Below are 14,599 nucleotides of genomic sequence, written 5' to 3'. Positions count from 1 at the left end.
AAAGTTTAGTATATTTTGTTTCCCAAAAATTAGTTTATAACTTATATATTAAATTAATAAATTCTGTTGTTTATTAAGATTATTAAAAAAAGATTAATCAAAACAAGCTCAATGGACAGCCATGGTTCGAGTGGTATCGATTCCAAATTGTCACCAAATATGTTGAAGATGGTGACTTGTGAGAATTAATTGCTCAATTTTACTTGATTTGGAGTTGGGATGGTTAGATTAGATAGGATGAGTAGGTGGCTTACTCATGAATTGGTATATGGATTCTGGTGAATATGATATGAATTGTCCTATTGATTGTGGAATTTGGGTCAGTGATTATTCTCATATTTATTATGGAGTTGGCTTAGAGGAGGAGCATGTGCATAGCCCTTTATGGCAGGACACTCCATATGACTCAATTATGTATGACTAATTAAGGCTATTAAGCTAAAGACTCTGCTAAGTACGCTCCTTGTACATTTTAAATCTAAAGGCCTCACAGATCTTTATGTTATTATGATTTCTTCCAATTACATTATACATTTTGTCTATTGTGCTGGAACTTAGTCATTACAAATAGATTTAGAGAAGCTAAAGAGATTAAATAATCAATTCAATAGTGATTTAAGTAATCTATTTTTGAAACTTACTTGGAATGTTGAGTATAGTGAGTACTGAGTATATGACAATATATTATTTGATGTAAGTAGAGCTCAGTGAGAATGTTGGTTTCAAAGAGCAAATTTTCGGCTATAAAAAAAAATCTCCCCTGAATATTTACTCCTACTTATAGATTAAAACTCAAATCTGTGAACTTTTTTTTTTTTTTTTGCCGAACTCTAACGTGGCACCATGTGCATTACATTTTTTGTCTCTATAATTAACTTGATATTGCACTTTTGTGCTTGTAGTTTGTCCTTATTAAAGTGCAAATAACCTTGTAGGGACGTGGAGTGCAAGAGATACGTGGGAAGTGTAATTAATAAAGATTCCCTAATGAACACATAAAACCATCAAAGCTTCAGCTCACATGTTAGTGTTCTCACGATAAAGCACGAAGTGGCAGTTACTCATTGCTGCCAACTGCCAAACCTTCTGAGCAGAGAGAGAGAGAGAGAGAGAGAGAGAGAGAGATGAGTGGAGGAGCAAAGCAGGTCGTGTGTGTAACAGGAGCTTCGGGTTTCATAGCATCATGGCTGGTGAAGGTCTTATTACAACGAGGTTATATTGTCAAAGCTACCGTTCGTGACCCAAGTTAGTTTTAGTTTTAGTTCTTTTCTTTTCTTTTCTTTTAGTTATCAAACTCCAACAGTTCTTTCAATAATTTTCATTTTCGAATTCTGTAGGTTTTATTTTTTGTATTTTTGTTTTCCAGAAGAAAAATTTAGGATTAACTGTGAAGTCATACGTACTCTGAAATCTTGATCTGCAGTGTACATAAAGTGTGGTTCTTGAAATCCAGTTATTTTATATATATATAACTATATAAGCCAAGGCTTTATCTGTTTTTGTTAATGCACCAATCTTACACCTTATGACATTTTCGTTTGATCCGATTCTTATGGTGGTTGATTAAAGGGTAAAGTTGCAGCCAGTGTTTTGCTTGAATGCCAAATTTTGTATCTTACCAATTTGCATTTAGTCGATATGTCCTCTGTCAACGAGAAAAACTTATGTAGAAAAATCATATCATATCATCATGTTGACGAACTAGAAAGGGGAAAAAAAAATATGACCGTCCTACATAAGTTTTTCCTCCTACTAACATAGCATTGCATAAAAATATTTTTTGCTGATTAGAAGGAATTAGGCCATGTGTTGAGTGAAAGTTATGATGAAGTCATGGGTGCTCCGGGTATAACTCTATTTCTAGCCTGCTCAATTGCAAAATTTAAGCCTCACCAACTGTACACAAATATGTCTCATCCACTGTGTTTGTTATATTTTTAGTTCAACTCACTACTTCTGTGTATGTATGCCACAGATGATCCAAAGAAAACAGAACACTTACTCTCACTTGATGGAGCAAAAGATAGACTTCATTTGTTCAAAGCAAATTTGTTAGAAGAAGGGTCTTTTGACACTGTAGTTGATGGATGTGAAGGTGTCTTTCATACAGCATCCCCTGTAGTACTTTCAGTCACTGACCCACAGGTTTGTCCCTTGACTTCATCGGTCAAATTTTTCACCATTCTTGTAATTGCCTATTCCTTATGGGCATATGTACTAAGTATTACAAGGATTGTCACATCAACACCCAAATCATCCACACTTGGTCTGGACAGGATCCTGTACGGAAATCCTTTATGCCAATTCTATACAGGAAGCTTGTTCAGACATGATCCTATATGGGAATCCTTTATGCATGAAAATATTCTTGTATAGGTTTGGCATAAAGGATTCCCGTATAAGATCTCGTCCGAACCATATGTGGATGACCTGCGTGTGGATGTGAGAATTATCCCTATGTTTTTATTCATGCATAATTTGTTAAATCAGCTGGAAGGAACCAAACTTTGTGCATATGTGTGTATATGTTCAGAAAATCAACATACTAAAAAAATGTATATAAAAACTACAATAATTTCTCGTCTCCATATCTCAGGCAGAATTAATTGACCCTGCAGTGAAGGGAACACTTAATGTTCTAAAAGCGTGCGTAAAATTTCCTACAGTCAAGAGAGTGGTTCTAACATCTTCTATGGCTTCAGTAGTAATGAATGGAAAACCTCTGACCTCTGATGTAGTAATTGATGAAACATGGTATTCGGATCCACTTGTTTGTGAGAAGTACAAGGTACATATGTACATTCCTATTCTAGTCTTCTTCCAAGTTTCACCTTTAATTGATTGTTAATTTGTTATATTTCCATTTCTACTGGAAACAAATTAAAGTAAAAGGTGTCTGGATCCAATTATGTAAGAGATGAATAAAATGTGCAATATTTTTCCTTTGCTTGTATTTTCCGCTCTTCTTTACATCCGACAGAAGTAGCTTCAAGTTGTTGTGCATCTTCTGGAGTTCAAGATGTCTTCGTAGTTGCCTTCTATTTTTGCAGCTCATTGTGGGCACTTTTTTTTTTTTTTCTTTTTATGGAACTCGATGAACTATTTGTAACATCAAGAAATGTTACAATTGTTTTGCACCAAAGCCGCCACACAATTAATCAGGAACGTATTCCATCTAAATCACTAGCTCATCATCAGTTATAGCTATCAGTTAATGACTCTCTTTTTCTTCTTACTATAAGAGCAATACAGGACTAAGCTATCTCAGTTGTTCCTTCGTCCTGAAACAAAAAATAGAAAGGAAATATCAATTGTTTTTCAATTAACAACATTAGTCGGATGCATGTTATGTGTATTACGTGAAGTCTGCGAAATATTTCATCTGACATGGGCGTATGCTCAACATAAGACAAAGCAGTATATCTTGGTTTAGTATGATATATGAACTCAGTATGAAGTTCCTTTTTCTTTTCTTTCTTTGGTCCAGGAATGGTACAGGCTTTCAAAAACTTTAGCTGAGGAGGCTGCTTGGACATTTGCTAAGGGAAATGGGATTGACTTGGTTACAATAAATCCAGGGTTTGTGATTGGTCCACTGTTACAGCCAACTCTTAATCTCACTGTGGAGGTGATTCAGAATCTCATAACTGGTATACTTCAGCCGCTACCTTTTTTATCTTGCATATGATAGGGCAGAGTATATATGATGGAAAGTCAGAGTTCGTTTGTTTGAGGCAAGTAGCATGACAGATATAAATGCAGGCCTTCAAGAAAATTAGGTGTCTCAAAGCATTTCCTTAAGATAAATGCTGCAAGCCTTATGATATATCCATTTTGCTCTTCCACCTCTTCATCCCATTGTGTTTCAAACAGTGATGCTGGCTGTTGATTGTGTTATGTTTCCTTTTTGTGCAGGTGAAGCAATACCAAGGTCAAATTACAGATTCATTGATGTTAGAGATGTTGCATCTGCTCATATTCAAGCATTTGAAGTTCGTTCAGCTAGTGGAAGATATTGTTTAGCTGGACATGTTACACACATTTCCGAGGTTCTGAAGATTTTACAACAACTTTATCCCACTTTGTGCGTTCCTGAAAGGTAAGTTATCATTTGCAAAAGGCCACAAATTGGTGCCAAAGCCATTAGTTATAATTACTTTGTCGATAGGTTCTGATGTGATCTACTTATCTTCAATCTTTAAGGTTTTTTTTCTTTTTTTTTTTCTTTTTCTTTTGGTCACTGTTGGCAGATGTGAGGATGACAATCCTTCTGACCCGAAGTATAAAGTATCCATGGAGAAAGCAAAAGGTTTGGGAATTAGTTTCCTTCCTTTGGAAGCAAGTCTTAGGGATACTGTTGAAAGTCTGAAGGAGAAGGGCTTCCTCAGTGTTTGAAGTTGAACTATGGTACTTGTTTATTGCACAAGTTGGTCAAATACTGGTAATTGAAGTTTGTTTTCTCCTAGGCTCCGAAGAGATAATGAAAATAGTATTGTTCTTGTTCAGACATTCTTACACTTTAGCTTCGCGCCAGATGAGATGATGATTAGTGGGTCAAGTCCAGTGGCTTGCCAATCCGTTGAGATTGGTCAACTTTCCTTTTATGTTCAACCGGGACTCCTCATCCCCCGGCGATCAGTCTAGTCTAGTAGGAAATGATTGAAGTTTTTCTATTTGGAATCGTCTTAGGCATTTATCTGCAGACAGCCCCAGATCAAGTTGATTAGTCAAATACTAAGAAGTTGCTTGCAACTCTCTATGTATTGTTCAATATTCCTGTAAAGCATATTCATCACTTCAGTGTTTCTTTACAAGTTTATCATCTATCATTTATGATAGGTGAAGTTTATTGTTATCATTTCTTTACAGACCTATCATTTATGAAGTTTCAGAATAATTATAAATAAAAGTTAAAACTGCTATCTTCATTATACTTCATTATCTTTAAAGAAATCTTAAGAAAGAACCTTCAAGAGAACACGAGTTTGGGTGAGCAATGGATACCTCATACAGGTTCAAGTACAGGCATGATTCTGTACAAAAACATACTTCATTTTTTATGGTACATTTTCAAACATGATAAGAGTACTGAAAGTTAAATTATAAATAGCTCATAAGACTAGAAAATATAAAAAGTTACACCCGAGAAAAAAATCTTAGTGCAGGTGGCGACGCCTAATCCTGTGTTGTACTGCTCTTCTGTTTCTCAAGCATGGTATTCTCTCTAAAACATCGTCTAAGAGATTAAAATAGGCATCACACCAAGATTTTCTGATAGCTAAAATGAAGAAAGGAACCAAAATACCTGCTGCAAATCCCAATCCAACACTCAAATAAAACCACTTATCAATGAAGTTGTTGCCATCACCATCAACATCCGGAAAAGTCCTTCCCTTGTCTGGATCGTCACCTGGACAACTTACAACAAGAGGAGGACCACAAAGGCCTGGATTCCCAGCAAAGGAGGATGCATCAAAAGTTGTCATCTGAGAAGTATATGGGATCACACCAGAGAAGTCATTGTTTGACAAATTCAGATACCCCAAAAATGATAGTGAAGACAAACTTTGAGGAATAGGACCTGAGAGCATATTACTAGAAAGATCAAGTGATTGCAACTGTTGCAACTTTGAAATGCTTTCTTGAATGTGACCACGTATATGGTTTCGGGATAAATCCAGAACAATCAAACCTGACAGTTTAGTTATTTCTTTTGGAAAATCTCCACTCAAATTATTTCCAGAGAGGTCTATGCTGATTACAAGGGAGAGAGTCTTGGTGTACTTCTGAGGCGAGCCTTTTAAGTTCACAACCAAGCTTTCTTCATAAAAAATGCCCCTGTACATCCCATAGAATTGATAGCGGTTTATGTTTTGCACTTGGGCCATAGCTTTGAAATCTCCAAAACTAGCTGGAATACTCCCATTAAACCCATTTTCTGCAAGGTCCAGGACTCGCAATGAACTTAAATTTGATAGCAAGGTTGGAAGTTCACCAGAAAATGCATTTGACCTCAACCTGATGATTTGCAGATTGTCAAAACCTGTCCCAATCCATGGTGGAATACTTCCTGTAAGATTGTTGTTTCCGAGATCCAGTGTTTCCAAACTTGCCAAATTCTGCAAAGCTTGTGGGAGCTCTCCAGAGAGTTTGTTGTCACTTAGGTGCAGTGTTTGAAGCATCTTCAGCTGACCTAAGGAGCTAGGAATATTCCCAGATAGATTGTTCTTACTAAGGTCTAGGGCCTTTAGAAAAGAACAGTTCCCTATGCTTGGTGGAATGCTTCCATGTAATTTGTTATTTGAAAGATCAATGGCTCCAAGATACAGAATATTGCCCATAGAAGCAGGGATTTCTCCTATGAGTTGGTTTCCTGAAAGAGACAGGAAGACCAAGCTTGGTATGGATTCAACTATGTTCTTCGGGATAGGACCTGAAAATACATTGTTGGATAAATCTAGTAACTCGACATCAACAACTGGAAGAGGAATTGGTCCTTCGAAGGAGTTGGAGCTGAAATCAATATCTGCATAGGGAGCAACATTTAATGGATTTGGGAGCTGCCCTCCTAACTGATTGAATGAAATATTTAACAGTGAGAGGTTAGATGAAATTTCCCAAAACCAGTTGGGAATGGAACCTGAAATGCTAGCATTTGAGAAATCAAGGTACTTGACCTCCTTTTGTGATTTTAACCAAGCAGGAAATGAAGGACCCAAATGGCATGAGCCTAGATCGAAATTCCGGACTTGAAATGGGGGGATCCAATTTGAGCTGACATTTAATATTAAAGAGTTGAAAGACAGATGTAAGATTTTCAACTCACTGAGCTCCAAAAAATGTGTTTCGGTTACTAAACCCGTCAAATGATTGGAAGAAACATCAAGCACAGACAGTTTAGAAAGTTTACCTAAACTATCTGGGAGAGTCCCATTGAGATTATTAGACCCAAGACTCAGGTCAGAAATATTTGATAATGACCCTAAGGAAGCAGGGATGGGACCAGAGAATGAGTTACCAAACAGACTCAGCTCAACAAGATTCTCAAGCTGACCCAACCATTCTGGTATTTTGCCAACCAAATGATTGATTGCCAAATCCAAGTACTGCAGTCTTGGCAGTGGATTCCTAGAAATGCAGTTCCCTGTTATCAAGGCTTCAGGTAAAGTTCCTGTTAGGTTATTACCTGATACGCGGAAAAATTTCAGGTTGCAAAGTCTACCTATAGTGCTTGGAATCCCACCGTGGACATTATTGACAAACAGATCAAAATAAGTGAGAGCGGTCATGTTGCCAATGGAAGCAGGAAGTTTACCATGTAATTTATTGGTAGCTAGCATAAGAACTTCTAACTTTTGCCATCTTCCTCTGAAAAGCTGAGAGCAACTTGCTGTGAGATTATTATTCAGAGAAAGATCTAAAACTTTCAAACTTGGCAGTTCACTTAAACCAAGCGGAATCCTTCCATACAAGGAACAACTGCTTATGCTGACAGTTACAAGACTGCTAATATTGACAAGCCAATTAGGTATCTCTGAATTGAAGGCGTTAAAATCAAGTTCGACTACAGCAAGTGAAGTAAAATTGATTACAGTGAGCGAGGGAATAAAACCAGATAAGCCACAAGTAGACAGATGCAACTCAGTTAAGGATGAGAGTTTATTAAGCTTCTCAATCCACTCTGATCCTACCACTGAAAGGTCACCTCTATTCATATTGAGATATTCCAAAGAGGCAAAACCAGTAACCCATTCAAGGTCATCAACAGATAATTTAAAATCAAAGTCGGAGGTGACATCAAGATACTGCAAGCTAGAGAGGTTTCCTAAATGTGGAGGAATTGCACCACTAAACCCAGCATTCGACAGGTTTAGATACCTGCAAATTCTTCAAGGATCCAAAGAATTCAGGAATTGGAATGCCATTGAATGTATTGAAGCTCAAGTCTAAATGTTTCAAGGACTTGAGCATTTTCAAAGAGGGTCTAATTTCACCACTAAGGTTCCAGAATCCGTACCTGGCAGAAGAATCCGAATCCTTGAAAGGATCCAGCGGATGTGGGTTATGGAGATCAACTGCAATAACAGCATCAGTTGTATTATTACAGTATATCCCCCACCACTGGCAGCAGTTGCTTCCTTTCCAGGATGAAAGTCGGTTTTCAGGATCTTCAAGACCATTCTTGAAGTCAATGAGAGCTTCTCGTTCTGTATCTAGGCAGCCTGTCAACTGAGCATCACAATTACAAACGAACTTTGTTATTATAAAGACTAGAAGCAGTAATATTACTCGAAGCACTACAATTGTTTCCATCAACTCAAATCTCAATAGGCTTGCGACTATAAGCCATGAACTATGAGATTTAAATATATAGTCTTAATTTCTGTGCTATGCAAGAAACTAATTTAATTTTCTTCAGAAGAGTTAACAAGGTGAAGTTTCGTGGATAGAACAGAGGAAATTAAAGATCGTAACAATTTGAATTCAAAGCCATTTAAATATTAAATTTCAACAAACCACTTTTTCTGTAGCAGTCTTTTCTGTTTTAAAATTCACATTTTTAAAACATATTAATCAAATTCCTGATTATACAATAATCAGTTTCGTCGAGCCAATCAGTTTTCTTTCAGTTTTGACATGATGCAATCAGGCACTACTCATTACTGACTTTTGAATTAAGTAGGGCTTGGACACCAACTCAATGCAGTAGCCACAAAGAAAGTGTCATGACAAGTGACACGTGACAACTACATTGTGTGTTGAAAAATATAATGCAGTGGAAACAAAAATATAATGGAGTGTTTGTAGAGTGATATGATTATAATTTATACTAATAGAAAAACGTACAACTTACGATTAACATAACGTACAAAGGGATCCAAAGTGCACTTCGAAAACTTAAAAGCATACTCGGGCGTGTATTCAATTAAAATTTTTAAAGAGTTTATAAAAGTCTGGTGGTATTTAATTAAGACTTTTAAAAAGTGTATGATATTCAATTAAGACTTTTAGAGAGTCTATAAAAGTGACATGGTATTCAAAAAGTCATTGACTTTATTAAATGATAGACTTTAAAAACTTTCATGGACTTTGAAGTGTAAATTATGTTATATCAAAGTCAATAATTCTTCAGCGTTCCCCATGCAGATTTCAAATATTAAAAAGCTATTAAAAAAGTGGTATTTATTTATTTTTTTTAAAGAGTGACGCTAAACCCTCTAATCTTATTTCTTCACCCGCCTCTTAATTTATTTTTTTCTAATTACTATATCCTCTTATATTAATTTTCTTTTTCTCTTATATTAATTGACTACTCATCCTAAGTTGGGACCATAAGTGCTGACACACTGCAATATAACATATATCAAGATATTCAAACCAACCACTTTCTAGTCTTTAAGTACTCAATAAAATCACAAGATTATATATTCATAATTTGAGAAATAATGTTCCACCACATCCTATAATGTTCTCAACCTGTCAATTCAATTAGACAAATTCTAACAACTCGTTAAAACACAATATTTGACAGTATAACAACATAAAAACATAAAATTCAGAACACTTTATATTAAATTATGGAACAAAACAATTTTGGTACCTACGTTTTACCCCAAAAACATATTTAGTCCCAACGTTTTATATTGTTTGTAATATTTGGATAATTTTTAACACATGCATCTCAGTCTTTAAGCTCATCCCCATTCCACACACTCACGGAGGACAAAAAAATAAAAAACATATTGAAGAAATCTTAAAATAAACAATAAAAGATTATATCAAAGTTATTAGAAGTCTATAAAAATCAATCAAAATCTATGAGAAAAGTCAAGAAAACTCGATCTAAATAGAATTTTGCCAAAGTCTATGTGGAGTTTATGAAAATCATTAAAAATCCATCATTTCTACCAAAGTCCATTAAAATCTTAATTGAATACACCCTCCTTAAAGTCTCAATACGTACATTATAGAAATATTTTGAAAACTAGCCAAAATTTGAGCCATTTAAAAGACAGTTCGCCCTTTATACGGAGTCTAAAAAATATAACCATCAAGTAGTGCTTGATCTCTCTTCAAATAGTGCCAAAATTCCTCTGAGTATTGCTCGAAACCCAAGGGAATTTGAGCACAAGGACTATGTAATGGTTAAACTATTAAAACTCTTTAAAAAAAAAAAAAAAGCTCAAATATCTATGATAGAAATAATGGCTAGTCCTCTTTTAAACAAACCACTTGTATCACTATATAATCATTAACTTGATGCATTTCAATTCATTTCTTTATACACAAATTGACAACTCTTAAATTGTTTTGGAAAATTATAAATAAATTCCCCGAAACCCACTTTTAGATTAGAAGTTTCCAAATTGAAATTCGTGATTTCACATCATTCATTTCACCAGGAATGAGTTTGCGTCTAGTTCCTAAGTCTTAAAAATCACCTTCAATGCTTGCCTGACCATCATTTCTTGGTTCTTTGGACTTCCTTGCTTTCAGAACAAAATTCTCCAGCTTTTATCAAAGGGGAATGCTGTTCATCTTCTCCACCGATCTTTTTTTTCATTATTCTCATTCCGTAGTATAAATTTATGATCGGAACCGTTCATTTTTTAGATCTAACTATGCAGATCATTTCTGCAAAAAATCAACTAAATCGAAAATCATTTGATGATGCAACTTAATTTGATTAAATAAACAGATGATTTTGGTAATAATTTGATTCACTGTTAGTTTATTTATAACGATTACATGATCAAACGATTTTCGATTTAGTTGATTTTTGTAGAGATGATCTTCAAATAATTATGTAAAAGATAAACGTTTCTGATCATGAAAATATATTGTGGAATGAGAATAATAAAGGAGAAGGTAGATAGCATTTCCGCATGATAAAAGCTGGAGAATTTTGTTCTAAAAGCAAGGAAGTCCAAAGAACCAAGAAATGATGGCCAGGCAAGCATTGTAGATGATTTTTAAGATTTAAGAACTAGACGCAAACTCATAGCTGGTGAAATGGATGATGCGAAATCACGAATTTCAATTTGGAAACTTCTAATCTAAAAGTGGGTTTCCGGAAATTTATTTATAATTTTCCAAAACAATTTAAGAGTTGTCAATTTGTGTTTCAAGAAATGAATTTATCGAGTTATTGGAATTTTTAAGGGTTATGAGGTGTTTACAGGACACAGATTTAGAGCGAGAGCGGGTTGCTTATCTTTCTATGGAATTTCTTCCAAGGCCTTCAAGTCTTCAACATGTTTTTTTTTATTTTTTATTTTTTATTATTTTTTATTATTTTTAAATTAAGCAGATTTTCTCCCCGCATGAGCATTAATTACAAGTGACTAGTCCTGCTCGTTGGCTTTATTTCAACGGTTACAATTAGATTGAAACATAAATTTTAGGACTTAGTGGCGTAAAAAAACAAAAACATAAATTTTAGGGCTTAAAAATAAGGATAAACTATATCCCTGAGTTTTGGTACGAAATCACATTTGATCATCATTCTTTAAATTTTGTCAATTTGGTCTTCAATTAATTCGATAAAACCCATAATCCAAATTTGATATATATTATCCGTTTTTTTTTTGTAAAATATTTTGTTGGGAGATTGAAAGACTATCTTATGGCAATTGTTGGGTAGCCCGGTTGGAAGGGTCATAAAATTACTCACAATGCACCCAAGTTTGATCCCATCCCCCAACTCAAAAAGAAAAAAAAAAAAAAAAAAGATCATCTTATGGGCTTTCCAAAACAAATTTCAATTTCCATTTTCATGTTTATTTGCTAGAGAAATTCAGGGGGGTTTGAAATTTAAATTCGAGACTTCTTTTGAATTTATGTTTGAAAATTAAATTCAAAACTATATATGTGATTTTTTGTTATTCTTCAATAAAAATTGCGAGTTTAAACAAGTTACAAATTGAAAAACTTTAAACCAAAATGCCCAAATTTGACTTCGGTCAAAATTCAGAGACTAATTAAATATGTGGTTTAGCCCTAAAATAAATAGAAAAAATTGGGTGCATTACTAGAGAAGAGATCGAGAGTTTGCAGTTTAAAGCCTATTCATATATATAGGTTCATTAAATTTGTTCATTAAATTCAAATTATATGGTAGTTTTTTTTTTGGTAGTGGAAATGTAATAGTCTTTTATTTATTCATATCTAAGTTAATTCTGGATCTAAACATATATAATATGCATTATTCAGTGAATATATTTGATAAACAAATCTAGTGTCCTTAACGTTATTATTAGCATTCGCCAACTCAATTTAGGCATGTATAGAAATTTTGATAATAGTCTGATAATATAATATTTATGATTAATTATATATATATAATCTGCATAATTAATTTTCTATCACGTCCTTTCAAACTTTAAAAAGACTTTCAGGGTATAGGTCTCTTGATTAATCTAATTTTCATTAAACAAAAACGACCCCTAATTCATCAATGACGTACCTTTTACATATATATTTTTTCAACTTTCTTGAAGTCAATATTACTACAATTGTTTCCATCAACTCAAGTCTCATTAGCAGTAATACTCAAATCTCAGGGTATAGGTTGCACTCAGAAGACTTCCACTTTTATATATATCATGTATAGTACATGGTAATCAGAAGACTTCCACTTTTTCTTTTATCTATTAAGAAAAAAAAAGGAAATGTGTGTGCCTTCTGAGTGGGTTGGTCATCACATATTAATCTAAACAAAAGTAGTCTTATTTTTTAGTAAATCTAAACAAAGTGGACTTCATTTTTTGGTTAATCTAAACAAAAGTAAATAACTAAACCATTCTCTTGTTGCTAGGAAAAACTTGGAAAAGTGAACTTAATTTTGAGCCTTTGAGGGAGAAGACTAACAATCAGCAATTAGCAATTGCTTTTGTATTAATTAATGTGGTGGAACCACACAGTTAAGCATAAGCATGGTGGTGTAAGATCCAAAGTAAAGCAAACTTTAAGGAAACAAATGTGTACGTGCTCCATAATCTCAAACATAGAATTTCTTCCAAGGCTTCACCTTTTCTCTTCTTCTCAAGAGATACAATATATTATTTCTTGCTTTCTCAATTATTGCTTCCTTTTCTTCTTCCTAAGGCATGCATACAATATATTTTTGTTACTTTCTTGTTTTACATAATTCCTTTTCCTTTCCTTTTCTTGTTTTACATTATTGCTTTCTTTGTTGCTTTCCTTGTTTACTTTCTTGCTTCCTTTTTCTTTTCTTTTTGACCTTATTGCTTCTCTTTTCTTGTTTTCGACCTTATTGCTTCTTTTTATATTGTTTTTCTTCCTTTTACTGTTGTTTTATTTCACCTTATTGCTTCTTTTTCTCTGGGTTTTTCACCCAGAGGAAGGTAACTAGAACATCCCAGTACTCCAAGGCAATTCCTTTTTGAGGAGGCTTTATATTGCTTATGGTGAATTAGCAATACAAACTAAACCTTCTTTTTAATTATAAAAAATGGGTTTTCTTAATCCTCTACCTAACACATCCTATCTATAGTCTATAGATTAAACGCTGTTGCCTGTTTACATTTTTTAGTGAAGTTCAGATTTAAAACCCCAGTTCCACGGAAATTTTTTGTGTGTGAAAGAATAAAACAAGCATTACTAGTTGTCCATTAACTAAAAATTGTAACTAGCTACCCACAACACCGAATCACCCAAATCAAAAACCCGAAAATTATTACACCCACGAAATCTGTAACAAGAATTTAGCATAATAAAATAAATTTTTTTTAAGTGAATGCAAATTCCGATTCTAAGGGTGCAAAAACCTTAAACTACCATCTCCTACACATTCACAATCACAGTACAAATTTGCAGAGGAATTGAGGCTATAGTTCTGCTTTCCACACAACCAGAACGTCTCAAATGCACGTTCTTCAAACTTGAGATTTCATTAGTATACCAAAATTTATAAGACCCATGGTAGAACCAACACGTTGTATCTGAGGGTCACGTGACCAATTTATAAGAGCAAAAAAGTCTTTTCTCATAAAAAATAATTATAAAAAAAAAACTAAATAAATTTAAACAAATTTAAAAACAAAACAAAATTCCCTCCATCTCCCACCCTCCCACTCCCTACACCATGTCGACCCAACATTCCCCCCACTCAGCCCAGCCCCACCTCGCCCCTCCCCTCTCCTCTTCTCTCCTCTCCTCTCCTCTCCTCTCTTCTCTCTCATATCTCTGCCTCTCTTATCTTTTTCTTTCTCTCTGCCCCCCAGCCAGCTCCCCCTACACCCTCCCCATCACAGTCACCCATCCCTGCCCCCTCCTCCCCCTATACCATCGCCATCCCTCCCCCCTCCCCCACCCGTCCCAACCCTGGCCCCATCCAGCTCCACCATCCCCACCCAGCCCCGGCCCCGTCGCAAAACCCAGTCACACCCAGCCCCAGCCCTGTCTAGATCAGAGAGAGAGAAAGCGAGAGAGAAAGAGGCAGCAGGGGAGAGAATAGCCGTTGCTGCCGCTGCCAGGGGAGTGAGGAGTCGTCGGCCGTTGGGTGAGGGGGCGCGACGAGAGTGAGAGAGGGTGGGGCGGGGATGGGTTTGATTTTGTTTTAGTTTTATTTGTTTTT

The 14,599-nt window shown here is 35.0% G+C and overlaps 1 protein-coding gene and 1 pseudogene across 6 annotated transcripts; one reads left to right on the top strand and one right to left on the bottom strand.

Annotated features, from left to right (window-relative positions):
• The first annotated feature begins 256 nt into the window (after positions 1-256).
• On the top strand, positions 257-4,395 carry LOC147292088 (phenylacetaldehyde reductase-like). 6 transcript variants are annotated; one of them, XM_086238231.1, is made up of 7 exons: positions 257-264; positions 1,130-1,245; positions 1,976-2,145; positions 2,597-2,788; positions 3,488-3,650; positions 3,916-4,099; positions 4,251-4,395. In XM_086238231.1, the coding sequence occupies exons 1-7, from the start codon at positions 257-259 to the stop codon at positions 4,393-4,395; spliced, it is 978 nt and encodes a 325-aa protein (XP_086094357.1). The 6 variants fall into 6 exon arrangements, with proteins under 6 accessions (XP_086094357.1, XP_086094358.1, XP_086094354.1 ...); XM_086238232.1 differs by lacking the exon at positions 257-264 and having other exon boundaries at positions 1,125-1,245; positions 3,916-3,971; positions 4,050-4,099; XM_086238228.1 differs by lacking the exon at positions 257-264 and having other exon boundaries at positions 1,125-1,245; positions 3,922-4,099.
• Positions 4,396-5,156: 761 nt separating this feature from the next.
• LOC147292087 (receptor-like protein EIX2) lies at positions 5,157-8,313 on the bottom strand (annotated as a pseudogene).
• Between the last annotated feature and the right edge of the window lie 6,286 nt (positions 8,314-14,599).

This window comes from Dryas octopetala, chromosome 3 (genome assembly GCF_963921425.1).
Source record: "Dryas octopetala chromosome 3, drDryOcto1.1, whole genome shotgun sequence".
NCBI classification, from domain to species: domain Eukaryota; kingdom Viridiplantae; phylum Streptophyta; class Magnoliopsida; order Rosales; family Rosaceae; genus Dryas; species Dryas octopetala.
The sequence above is the reverse complement of the archived record's forward strand: the minus strand, read 5'-3'. Positions and strand labels throughout refer to the sequence as shown.